The sequence below is a fragment of the Colius striatus genome, chromosome 10, assembly GCF_028858725.1.
Source record: "Colius striatus isolate bColStr4 chromosome 10, bColStr4.1.hap1, whole genome shotgun sequence".
Lineage (NCBI taxonomy): Eukaryota > Metazoa > Chordata > Aves > Coliiformes > Coliidae > Colius > Colius striatus.
Window position 1 is genome coordinate 10,685,115 of NC_084768.1, and position 13,200 is coordinate 10,698,314.

Consider the following 13,200-nt stretch of genomic DNA (forward strand, 5'->3'; position numbering starts at 1 on the left):
TGCCTCACACACACACACACACAAAAACCCTCCATTCTTTTCTGAATGTCTCTTAAGAACAGAAGGCTAGGAGGAGACCTTATTTGTGGTTCTGGCTTTGTAATGGGAGGGGACAGAGAAGATGGAACCATTCTCTTCTCAGGACTGCACAGTGATAAGACGAAAGATAACAGACACAAGTCTGCAGCACAAGAAGTTCCAGTTAGATGTTAGGAAAAAAGAATCACCGTGTGGGCAGACTGACAGTGGAAGAGGTTGCCCAAAGTGTTATAAAGTATCTCCTTGGAGATAATTAAACTCAACCAGAGAAGGTTGGAGTCTTGCCAAAGTTTCCTTACTTCTCAAAAAGCAGCTTGATCCCTTCCTGTGTCTTCATTAACTTCTGTAAGAATACTGTATTCAGATGGTTTTTTCATGTTCACAACAAATCTTTTTCAAGATTTCACACTTATCTCTGAGCTTTTTCACTTTCAAACCCAAGCTGTACTAATTAACAAAAATAACATAGCCAAAGATTTCAAATTGTTTGTTTTCAAATAATTCCTGCAAAAAGAAAGGAGAAAATGAAAGAAATAAACATTCTGCACATCTTTTTACTCTCTTATTGATCCTTTTTTCACCATGCTTGTGCATCTCTTTCTCCACCCTGGTCTCCTTCCAAGCAAACAACCTGCCCCAAATTACTTTTTGATAACGTCTGTATTGAAATGTGTTTTTTTCTGATACTGATGATTAGGTAACGTTGACCTCGTGAGGTGTCACTGATACAGTCAGCAATGTACTAGTTGCCTTGAAAAACTTTGCTCACAGATCTAGTCCATCATATAAACACCCCCATATGCAAGAGAAATAGAGTTTTTCTTCTGTCTTTGATACATTCAGGAATAATTGGGATGTAAAACCTCAGGGAAGGAGATTAATTTCTATGTATTTTGGCTTCAGCACAGTTTCTGGATGCATAGCAAGCCTAGATGGCAGCTAAGGTAACAAATCTCAATACCCCAGAATTTACTGGCTAAAAACTTAAAACCAATCATTTTGTTACACTGAGTTCTTCCATTCTTTCTTAACTTAGAAAGACTCATCAATTCACAATATGATCATTGTTCATAACATGACCTAGAAATAAAAGCTATACTGAACATCTAGTTCAGATCTACATCTCACACATCAGAAGTTCACTAAATTGCTACATCTCATTGCTATTTGTCTTTATTTTTAAGAACCACTTGACAAACCAATGACTTTTTAATCTTGTGAATACATTTTGGAATGCTATTGTCAATAGCATGTAAATGCTACTTCCACCAATCTTTTTTTTCCCACCAAATAGTTGACTGGGTTTTGATTAAATAAGCAGAATTTGTTTATTTCTTGAATGCTTTATTTATTCCCACAGCACTCATAAAAGTCTTGGAAAATTGTACAGAACAGTGTACGTGCAATGATGACACAGAAAGCTGGAGTATAGAGATAAAATGTAGAAGAGGACCTTACAGTGACTCTTCTTATTAAAATCTACTAAATGGATGTGAGGCAAACGTTGCCTTGATTCTTGAATTTTCTTCATCTCTGCAGTTCATGTTCAAAGGCAGAGCCTCAAGAGCATGAAAGTTTGTCACAGGAAACCACACAAAGTGGTTGGAGTAGATATTTTAGTAGTTTAACTGCTTTCAATCAGGAAAACAAAGATGCTGAGATTATCTCTACTGAGTAGAAATTGCATATTTTTAGGTTTTAAATGGTTTCACAGGTTTAAAATGCAATCTTGTATTTTTTTTAATACTTGCTTTTTTTGCTTGTCCCTCAAGCCTTGTCCTTTTAGAGGCTTCTTATCTGTGAAAGGAAACACAGCTGCTGTTAAGATGTACAGAAAAAACAGGCCACTTCTTTCTCTCTGTAAAATTCGAATTTAAGTATCCTTTAACATCATGACATTGAAGGGCATGAAATTAAATCTCATTTTAGCTATATTCTGTAGTCCCAAAAGAACCCATGCTATCAAACCCACCAATATTCTCAACAAAGGGCACTATTTGCTCAGCATCTTCTCATCACGGCACTTGCTTCAAGTCCTTCAGGTTGTGAAGCATCCTCAAATTTATCACTGTAAGCCTTACAAAACTCTTTGATCTTAAATTTCCCACACATATTCCAGTATTACAACCTTCTGCTGCATTCCCAGTCCTCGTATCACAAAGCATTTTTACTTCCCTTCCCGCTCTACTCAGACCCAACAATGCCACTCAGCGCTCACTTCTCAAAACTGATTATAGTGATCTTGAAAACGTGAGGTCATCTTAATTCAGCTGTTAACAAAAGACCTGTACATACCTTTCCTGTAGGCTTTCCTAAAGTCCATACTTATTTTCATCTTTCAATACATCTTGGATACGTTAGCTGTCCTTTCTTACACTGCACTTGAAATAAAGTTGTACCAGATTCTGCTCCAAAATGGTTCTGTTTACAGTAAAATCCAACATAATCCCCATGGTAAAAGTAAACTTGATTCTCATAGAACCCTTGCAGCAGCACATTATTTTTCTCCATTTCATTTTTTGACAAAGTACATGGCTCTAAAAAGAGAGACTTAATCAGTATTAATAAATCAGTTGGTTTTGAAATCACATAATTTTGTCTACACTAAAATAGTAGATAATTTCCCATTCTCTTAATATATTATGCATTAAGTCATTGTATTCTTTGATATTGTAGGCATGTCATATTTAGGAAAAAAAACAAAAGCCAGACAAGTTTACACTTCTATTAAAACTTCCACCTCTAACTGAAGAAAAAAATGAAGCTGAGATCTTGAAGTTCTAGGTGACAGTACTCAATTTATAAATTCTAAAGATCTGAATTTAAAGAATCAGGGCTGTTCAGCCTGGAGGCTGAGCAGGATCTTATTGCAATGGCAACAAACTTTAGTTGGACCTGTAGCAATAGGACAAGGGGTAATGGTTTTAAACTAAAAGGGGATGGATTCAGACTTGACATAAGCAGGATATTTTTAACACTGGCACAGGTTGCCCAGAGAGGTGGTAGATCCCTGGAAATATTCAAGGTCAGGTTGGCCAGGGCTCTGAGTAACCTGATCTAGTTGACAATGTCCCTGCTCATTGCAGAGGTATTGGATTAGATGACCTTTAAAGCCTCTTTCCAACCCAAACTATTCTATGATTCTATGAACTACTGGGAGAAACGAATGTTTATTTATCTTATCACACCTACCTATACAAACTGGTGGTGCAGTCCACTGTCCATCTGAACAGTAAATTCTCTCAGATCCTTGCAAAAAATGATAATCAGAGCAACTATACTGAACTGAAGAACCACTGTCATACTGGGGCAGAAGTGGGAGGGTAAGAGCCCCATTTGCAATGGAAGGTGGAGGGTCACATTTTTCTGCAGGAGCTGAAATAACATTAAACACATTTGAGAAATTCAGCTCAAGAAGTTAACAAATCAGCAGCTTTAAACACCTGTCAACACTACAAGTCTCTCAATTCTCAGACAGTGTATTTTTGTACTGTTTCATTATGTCTTAGATCAGAATGTAATCTCCTGCTAAATTCTAACCATAAGAAATCCCTTGTGTGGATGGAATTCTTTACATCTGTCTATCTAGAGAGTTTTGAGTTCCCTGGGCTTGGAGAACAGCTCCTCCCTCCTTTCCACAGCCTTCCCCATCAAAGGAAGGTGGATTGGATTTCTATGCTTGTATATATTTAACAATATAGCTATCTTGTGCAAGGGCATCCACGTCTATCTGTATTGTTGAATCCCAGTCATCTATTATTTACAACTGATTCTGGGCCTACACTGTCAAAAGAAGTTTTTTTCTAAATAGAAACAACAGGTTAGTTAAATTAATAGATTAATTTAAAGGTAATAAAAAGTGTTGCTTTACCTTGGATAATGCACTTTGGGTATTTCAGACTGCCATGGTTGCACCATGTCCTCCCAGGAGATGGAATTGTAGTCTGGAGAAAACTGTATCCCTGTTTACATTCAAACTCCACAAGATCACCATGTAGGAATATCAATTCCTCCTGTTTCCATTTGAGCTCTACATTGTTGCTGTTCATATCAGTTACATTAAGAGTGCATGGTTCTAGGAAATAAAAGTGTAACTCAACAAAAAGTAACCTTAAGTGATTCCTTAGTTACTTTTTGTAAGGGTGAAGGAAGAGAAATTTAAATACATAGTTTTAGAATCTTGCAAGAAAAAGAACTATAGATGCCTTAAAAAAAAGAATGTAAGTGGGAAGAAATACGTTGAAGTAACAGAAACATGCAAAAAAACCAAAGCCTCAACTGGGAACAGTAAATCAGAGAAAACACACACTTCTGACACAACCTGGTTTCTCCAAGCATTTGTAAATATAAGGCAGTGTGGGTCTACCATTGAAGAAGAAAAGAACTTTTTTACTGTAAATCAAAAGGGCTTTGTATCATGAAAATAGTCATCCATCAAAATTAACCTGTGAGATTTGGCTGACAGGTTTGGGAAGCATTTTGAGGACGCTAGCAGTTAACACACAGTAAATTTAAACTATTAACCTAAGGAAGTGTTTTGACAATTCTCTTTCTTCACTTTTTTCCTTTGTTTTGTCACTGTTACAACAACATAGAGGTGTTCTGAGAACCTCTTGGAAGTTTTTTGTTCTTCTCTGGACTTTTTCATATTATTCAAAGTCAATATTATTGTATTTCTGAGACATTTCTTAAGATTTAGTGCCAGGATCACATCAGGCAGTCTAGCTTTCCATTAGAGAGTTAACCTCACTCACTTTTGAAACCACTGCTCATCTTCAATAAGGCCTGACAGGGGCACAGTTATAAAATAAATTTCTACAAGTTCCATGAAAATAATTTTCTGATAGAGGCTTTTATTAATGTCTAAGAAGTCATTGCACTTCTTGTTAGTCATGTCTAAAACCCTTTTTGGCGATGGCTGCAGTCATTCCTTCTAAACTTCTACCGAAGGACAGGAAAAAAGACAATGAATGGAAAATATGGGAGAAAAATTAGAGGATTCTCCTTGGTAACAGGGATTGTTCTAGAATAGCTCACTCTGGAAAACAGAGGGATCTGTTTAATTGGCTGTTTGCAAAAACAGGTCAGAGGACTAGGGGAGGGGCTTAGGTATATTTGATTTTGGTTCATCCTCATGTTTCTAGAATCTCTATCAACTCAAAAGAGAACAAGTGGTCATGAAAGGATTACATAGGAGACCTTTCCAGCTTTCCCTTCCTATCCTATGTAAGGCAAACCCTTTTTTTTCTTACAAGACTTACCTAAGCAAGTTGGTTGTTCTGTCCAGTTTCCTTGTTCACAGTAAACAGTACTAGGTCCATCCAAAAAATGGTAATGCTGACAACCGTATTCTACTGAGGAACCATTTTTGTAACTTGTCAATAATGGACTAAGAAGAACACCATTTTTAATCACAGGTGGAGAGGTACAGTTGTGCTGCATTTCTAATACAAAGTAGGAAGACAGGTAATTAGATCTTTAAAACAATGTTAATGCTGGCAAAAGCATCAGACTAGCAACAGACTGAGCAAAATTTACCTACTAATAAAATGCAAACCGATAGAATTTCTTTTTCAAATACTCTACACTTGCCTTACTAAATTGCAGAAAGGTATATCTGTTTCCCCTCACATTCCTCATCTCTGTTGGCTCTTGACTCTTGCTGGTTTACACTCTATATAATTAGCTCTTTCTCTGTGATGACAACGTCTGTATTTGTGGACGGAAATGTTTAGCCCATATGTCATTCAAAGTAAACAAAAGAAACTTCACTGGAACTATTAATCAAAGGATCAGCAAAATACTCCTGGATTCACATGACCAGACAACATTAACAGAAGGAGTACAAAGTGACTGAAGCTAAATGCTAATGTATGAAATAAAATGACAAATACAGCACAGTTTATAAGGACTAGAAGCAAGAAACAATGGCCTTTCTTTCATTCAATCAGACTACTATTCTGATACCTACAGCATGTGCAAACATTTTCAAGGGTAAGGAACTGTACTATAAGAAAGGAGTAGTCAGAAAATGCCTATTGAATTGTACTGAGGTCCCTTTTAAATAGAAAAGCAGCGACCACCTACTCAGATCTTCTTCGTAGTATGTTTTGCTTGCCCTTATTGCTGTATCTGCCTCGAGTGATGGTGGTGCCTCAGATTCCCATTTATCCATAGTTCCTATAACCACAGCAAAAAATTAGAACCAGTTTTTCTCAGAAATAACTCATTTTCAAATGCCAAAAGAGACAGACACTGATGCATCGTAAGAGGTAACAAAGTCAATGTGCCAGCTGAATTCATCTAGCTCATCCTTTCTTTTTAATCTGTGAGCAACAGATTGTCTGCAAATCATGCAGAACTTTATCTCTTGAGCATTTTAACAGAGGAAGACATAAACAGTTTTGTAGCTATGGAAACTGAGGCTCTCCAGAAAAATTAAGGCCTTATTTGGAGAACATTTCAGTTCAGTTTGACAATTTGCATGGAAGTACTAACCAATACAAACAGGGGGTGATGTCCATTTTCCTTTTTCACACCGGATTTCCTCAGATCCTCTTATTTCAAAGGCACTTTGACAGTGGATATGAACTTTGTCTCCATTGTGATACGTTCTTCTAGCTGTGATGACACGGGCATGAGGAGGAAGTGGCGGTGGAGGACATTTAGTTTTTACATCTGGAAATACAAATTTATATTGTTTTCTCACTATTCAAACCCATGTACACAATTAATTTTACTATACAGCATGCTTGTAACTCAAAAGACATTTTTGGTTGATCCAGAGTAATTGCTTACTCCCATTTTCTTAAAAATGTGGGAAACTAGAACAAAAAAACCTGATTTTACATTCAACAAATATAATATAGAGATATTGTGTTACTGCATAATCAAATCTGCAATTTCTCCACACAAAACACACTAAAATATTCTTTAAAAGTCTTCAGGAAACAGAGGTTTCCCATCCCCTCCATTGATATAATATTTAAACCAGCTTGTGTATTAATTCTAATGCTACAGAAGCAGGAAGAATCTGTTTCCTACCCCCAAATTAAGTTTGCAATTACTATGTACTCAAAGCTAGATTTAGGCCATGTTTTCATTCTCCTGAGCACCCTACCTGCTCTGCACTCACTCTAGAAAAATTCCTGCTGTGTCATCAAAACAAACAGAGGTCTGGGGTTCTAACACATGTAATTTAATTGAAAGAATCTATATACTCAATCACATAGTTTTTGGCAAGATTAGTCACAAAGGAATTACAAACCACTGATTTTCCTAAAATCTGTGCTTAACACATCTATATTTTTTTTAAATCACCAGCACCTCACATGTAACAATTATTAAATTTTCCTCAGAAAACATTCTTCATATGAAAAATTATTGTAAAAATATATTGGGGAAGAGTATCATAGATACAGCTTAAACCAACAAAAAATATTGATTGTCCCATCTGTCATCAACACCTGCACCCCTTGTATATAAAGCAGAGAACGTTTTACCATGAGGCTGTGAGACCTCCTAAGGCTCAGAAGTAATCCTCATAAAGGTGACAGTATCTAGGTAAGACAATGACCCACAATTATTGAGGTACGTTGAACAATAATACACATTCTTTGCTAGCTTAAATGTTGATTTGTACTGTTTTCTGTTGTCCAGAACACCTCATCTGGTTCACTAGACCTTTCACTCTTTTGAAAGTTTCTTTTCTGAGAATTCCTATTAACCCCCAGTGACTGGGGAAGCACCAGTAGTGTTGTTAATGGTGTGTATCCTCAGGAAAACAATTCTACTTAATTCTGTTGAAAACATGTACAGTTTAGTGAGGCTGTAAATCTCTGAGAAGTACCACAATCCCCAAACTCCAGAGGAATTTGATAGAAGTTTTCTTTGTAATGCCTCTCAAGAGGCATGTTCCCACTTCACAAAGCAGTATTAAACATATTTGTCTGATCAAACCTTCATAGAACCATAGAATGGTAGGGGCTGGAAAGGACTTTTACAGATCCATCTAGTCCAATCCCCTTGCCAAAGCAGTCCTCCTAGATAAGGTCACACAGGAACATGTCCAGGTGGGTTTTTAAGATCTCCAGAAAAAAAGATTTCACAACCTCCCTGGGCAGTCTGTGCCAGGGCTTTGGAACATGGTTTAACTTGGGCTTCAGAGCCTAACCAACTTCTCTGTTTGATTCCTGCTTCTCCTAGATGCAACATATAGAAAAACAAGAGGAAGAGAGTATCTGCTCTATTGTTAGTTTTTGCAGGACTCTAATTCCAATTATCATTTCTTCCCTTCCTGCTACCTTAGTTCTATGTCCTTCAGCTGCCACTTAATTTCTGTTTAGGCTGTGAACTGGCACAAAAAGCTTGTTTTGTATTCATGAAGCATTTAGTGAAAGAAAGTGCTAGCATTTCACTAAGGATTTGCCACAGTAAAACTAGAAAGAAAAGGTACCTTCACACACCGGGGGGTCTGGATGCCATCCAAAATAGTAACATTGAATAAGGTCAAATTCACTGACAGAATAATTTTCCTCACAAAAAAAGTGAACTACATCTCCCTCTTCGTAGATTTTCTTCACAGGATAGAAACCTCCATGTGTTATTGCACTCAAAGAGGAGCAAGTTATTTCTAGGAAGAAACATACAGGAATGAAAACTAGTTAAGGAAGGCTTCCCCCACCCTCAACAGCTTATAAAACAGGAATTTTTGTAAATTTTTTGATCATTTGTGGAATAAATCACATTTGAAACAGATTTATTTTCCAGCCCATTACATACTAGTGCACTTTGGAGTACGAGACCACCCATGTGTTAGACACACCGCTGCTTCTGAGGTGTTTCCTCCTGCAGTGTGATATCCCTCGTCACATTTGTACAGCAACGTTTCGTTCACTCGAAGCTCTTGTTGGGCTGTGGAGTAGCTGCCGTGATGTAAATCTGGTACTTGGCACCATGCTTTAATAAATAAAGCATATACATTGTATCATTAACTGCTCTTTCAAGTTACACATCTAATTTTTTCCTTAGCTACATCTTGAAAGTAGTCACATTCAAAGCAAAAATCTTTGCAAGTAATGAGTGACTAAAAAAGCAACAGCTTACACAAGTTTTCCAGTCTTCATTTGGGAAGAGAGTTTAGACAGCAATGGACTTATTTGAAACAATGTGATGTGACCTATCCCATTTCCTTCTCCATAGTTTTACTTCTGCCAACCCACAAAACAAACAGCATGTAAAATCTGACAGCTTCATTGTCAAAGCTACGGCTGACAACCTACTTTAGAAGAACTCCAATGATAACCTAACCAGATCAGCAGAATTATATGCATAATAAGATTATAAAGGAGAGAAATGCAGAATCTTACCAATTTTTCTACTACAGCTTGGCTGGGAGGACCATCCTTCTGGCTGACATTGTACTGTATCTTCAGTGCCCCCACTCAGAGTGTGGTAGCCGGGATTACATTTGTACTGCAGTTTCTCCTGTATTTTGAAGTACATTTCTGTACTGTAAAAAATGCCATTTTCCAAAAGAGGCTTGTTACATTTTTCTAAAAGAAAGGAGACAGCTTAGTTAGAAAGGAAGAATTAAGGGAATATGCTTGTACTCTTTGATATGAGAAGAGGGCTTTTAGTTACCTTCATCTAATCTTGAGGTTTTCTTTTTTACCTAATGAAGAAACTCTATCACAACCATCATGTCAAACCATGACAGCCTTTTCTGGTAAAGGGGAAGGGCCTGTAAAGATGGATCCTGTAAGTAGATGCTCAAAACTCTCCCCAGCTCTGAGCCAGACCCACTTCTGAAGCTGAGCCAATTAGATGCCTCCGTGATCACTTTTTAAGAGACTCTTAATCCCAGGGTCGTGGGTTCAAGCCCCACATTGGGCAAGGAATGGGGGATGTGGTCAGTCTCTCACAGATGGGCTCTGCCACTTCTCTCTGCTCAGATGAGGACAACTCTTTGCATTCTTCCCCTGCTCCATCACGGGGTTCCTCCCCTGGGACACAGTTCTTAATGAACTTCTCTGGTGTGGGTTGTTCCCAACAGCTGCGGCTTCTGCCGATACAGGTTCCCTCACACGGGACGCAGTCCTTGGTTAATCTCTCTGGCGTGGATTCTTCGCCACAGTTGCAGTTTCTGCAGTTACAGGGTCCCTCCCATGGGACACAGCCTCCTCCAGCCATAGTCACTGTCCCTGGCTTGGGGCCTTTAATGAAGTGAATCGCTGCCCCTGGTCCAGAGACAGCTTTAGCAACATGAGTCTCTGCCCCGAGACTTCCTGGGCTCAGCTCACGGCTTCCGCTGTCTCTACCTCCTCCTCCCTCAATGGCTCAGGGTGGCAGGGAATCAGGAATGAAAGGAGGGACAGGGGAGGGAGATCTTAAAGAGCTGGTTGTCATTTTCTCATCACCCTACTCGCTTTTTGCTTTTATTCCGTTCTGTTTCTTGTAGAATAAACTTTCCTACTTTCCTCTCTCAGTGGAGGACTGGAGTCTGTTTTGCCCAGAACCATAAGTGGCAGTGAGCACTCCCTGCCCTTGTCTTAATCCACAACAACCTTGCTTATCTTTTTACTCCTATTTCACTGGGGCCTCTGCCATCCTAATGAGGGGGGAGGGGTGAATGGGGGCACCGAGTGAGAGACTATCATGGTGCTGCTGTGCTAGGTGGGCCAAACCACGACAACATGGAACACAAGAACCAAGGAATCCAGAGCTAGGGAAGCTCTAAAGGATACACATCTCAGAGGTAATTGTCCATTAGCCTTCCCACAATGAAGGAAATGGGGTAGCTTTCTTTGATTTCTCATAAAAACACATATGGTAAAAGCTCTTAAGACACATACTATTGTTAAAATACTCCATATGTAGACACTTGTAGCATGTATACACAAACTATTGACTTCACTTATACTTTTTATCCCACCTGCTCTGCAGTTTCTGTTCCTGTACGTTCAAGGAAATCGAGCTAGAGAAGTTTCTTGCTAGAAGCAGTGAAGAGATTAAAAAGACTAACTCACTGTAGCATTGTGGCACTGGAGACCATCCTTTTGCTGTACAAGTTATTCTTCCATCTTGAGTCCCAGTTTCAGTTGTATAACCAACCACACAAGAATAAGACAGTTTCTTTTCCTTAAGCATAGGGAAATAGTAACTTCTGAAATTATAATAGTACTGGGCAATCATTCCATTTTCTATGTGTGGCAAATCACAAGGCTTATCTGCAAAAAGAGAAATATATTCCTCACTCAAAATCTCAGCCTAGATATGACCTGGTTTTACATTAATGTATTTCATATCAGTTGGCTTGGCTCAGGCTGAATACTTACAAGCATGAGAGTCTTGTAAGACTCGTTGAAATTCAGATATATTGCAATTATATCAGCTTTTGTTCTTTAGATTCACAGGAATACCAGCTGTAGAATGATCTTCTTAATGTGAACCGCGCAAAAAAGTGATACAAGACATATTCGGCTCTCTCTTTAGCCCAAGATGTAAGCATAAGCACCCTTTGCTGCCCAGGAAGTTTAAGCAATGCTGAAACTAGGGATAGAAAACATAGAACCACTGCAGATTAGCTTCTGCAGGTTCCATTTACCTTTCACTCTTGTTCTGGGTAACGCAAAAACACCTCCATCTCCAAGACATTAATAAAGAAAATGTTTTAATAGTACAAAATTCAACATGTACAAGTGTCTCAAAACCATTCAAATACATCTCAAAGGAAACATTTTCTGAAGCAGTCTGAACCTCTCAATATTAGCACTCTAAAGGTTAAACCTGAATCTGTAGCCACAAGCCAGTTACAGCTGGCCATCAGCCACCTCACACAAACCTGTATTTTAAAAACAGCAGTATTTACTCTTAGTACAAATATAAAAGACACTGAACTTCAGTACCTAGACTAGACATTCTATATTCAACATACATTTATTAATTCAGTGTATTTACCTTCAGCAAGGAGTTTTCCCGAATATATTGTAAGTAGGAAGAAAAAACAGCTTTTAAATTTCATCTTCATGATTGTCTCCATCGACAGTTTCCACCATTTGTGAAAGCTCCCTAAGGATTCCTTTTGTAAATAATTAACTGGCTTTTCAAAGGTACTCACAAATTCCTTATTGCTCAACAGTATTTTGTATCAAGCTATTTCACTGAAAACACTGTTTGCATTTATTTAAGTTGTCCAAATGCTGGGCCTGCAGAATTCTATTTCCATTTGGCACACCTCACAGCAGTAAAGGACAGAATTTATCATTTTACAGTGAAACCAGGCAACAAGCTTATGGAACAACGTAAACTAACTGAACAGTTCCCCTCAGACCCTCCTGAGCTCCAGGTTTTGAAGGGAGTTCCATTTATTTACTTTGGCTAACCTTTAGCTCATTTACCTTGGCTGAAATAAGAGGAAACAGAAAATTCCTCCCTCCTCCAGCTACCCCCATGTAACCAGTCAGTTGCATTCTGTGTGTTACTCATTCTGGAGGCTCTTACATTAAGAGCGTAGCCACTACTAGTACCTGGCTGTTTGATTTGGTTGTATACAACCAGACCCTTTTGAAAACCACCCCAAAACAAAAGAACCTCATATAAAATACATCATGATCTCACTAATGGCAATCAGATGATTTAGAATCACATTCCACTTATGGGAGGCATAATCTTTAAATTTGGGAGTAGGATGGTACAAAGTTTAGTTTATATTTTCTTTGCAGTCCTCTAAGAAAATGCAATTCCAGGGCACAAGAGAATTTAAAGTAGATGCCGTCATGAACACCATGTACTCAGCCAGGTGAGATATATGCTTGCAGGTGCTTCTCAGCTGACAGGAAGAAAGTACTCGCAAATCTCCTCCCTTAAAATACCATGTTAGGTTTTCTACATTCTCCCCTTACAACACCCCGTTGTTCCATCATAATCTTCTCCTGTTTTTTAAAAGCTGGGAATTATAACCATTTTTTCCCCTACGTTCACACATCATTCCTCAAAATCTTATTAGAAAGTACACTCAAGCTGTCCCAAAGCAGAAGCCAGTTTTAAACCCCAGACTATGCATCCCTCCCTCCTTCCCTATACCTCTCCAGATCACACAAGCCAATATAACTGTCCCACACAAACCACTTTCTTTTTTTAATAGAGCTCTACAATATTTCC

The 13,200-nt window shown here is 38.3% G+C and overlaps 1 protein-coding gene across 1 annotated transcript; it reads right to left on the reverse strand.

The window, feature by feature from the left end:
- Window positions 1-1,456: 1,456 nt before the first annotated feature.
- On the reverse strand, window positions 1,457-12,230 carry LOC104557470 (coagulation factor XIII B chain). Its single transcript, XM_010201698.2, has 12 exons — window positions 11,998-12,230; window positions 11,067-11,267; window positions 9,408-9,593; window positions 8,821-8,997; window positions 8,495-8,671; window positions 6,538-6,717; window positions 6,127-6,219; window positions 5,301-5,483; window positions 3,911-4,114; window positions 3,232-3,414; window positions 2,335-2,576; window positions 1,457-1,836 (listed from the first exon to the last, which is right to left on the reverse strand). The coding sequence occupies exons 1-11, from the start codon at window positions 12,077-12,079 to the stop codon at window positions 2,371-2,373; spliced, it is 1,872 nt and encodes a 623-aa protein (XP_010200000.2). The 5' UTR covers window positions 12,080-12,230; the 3' UTR covers window positions 1,457-1,836; window positions 2,335-2,370.
- Window positions 12,231-13,200: the final 970 nt, after the last annotated feature.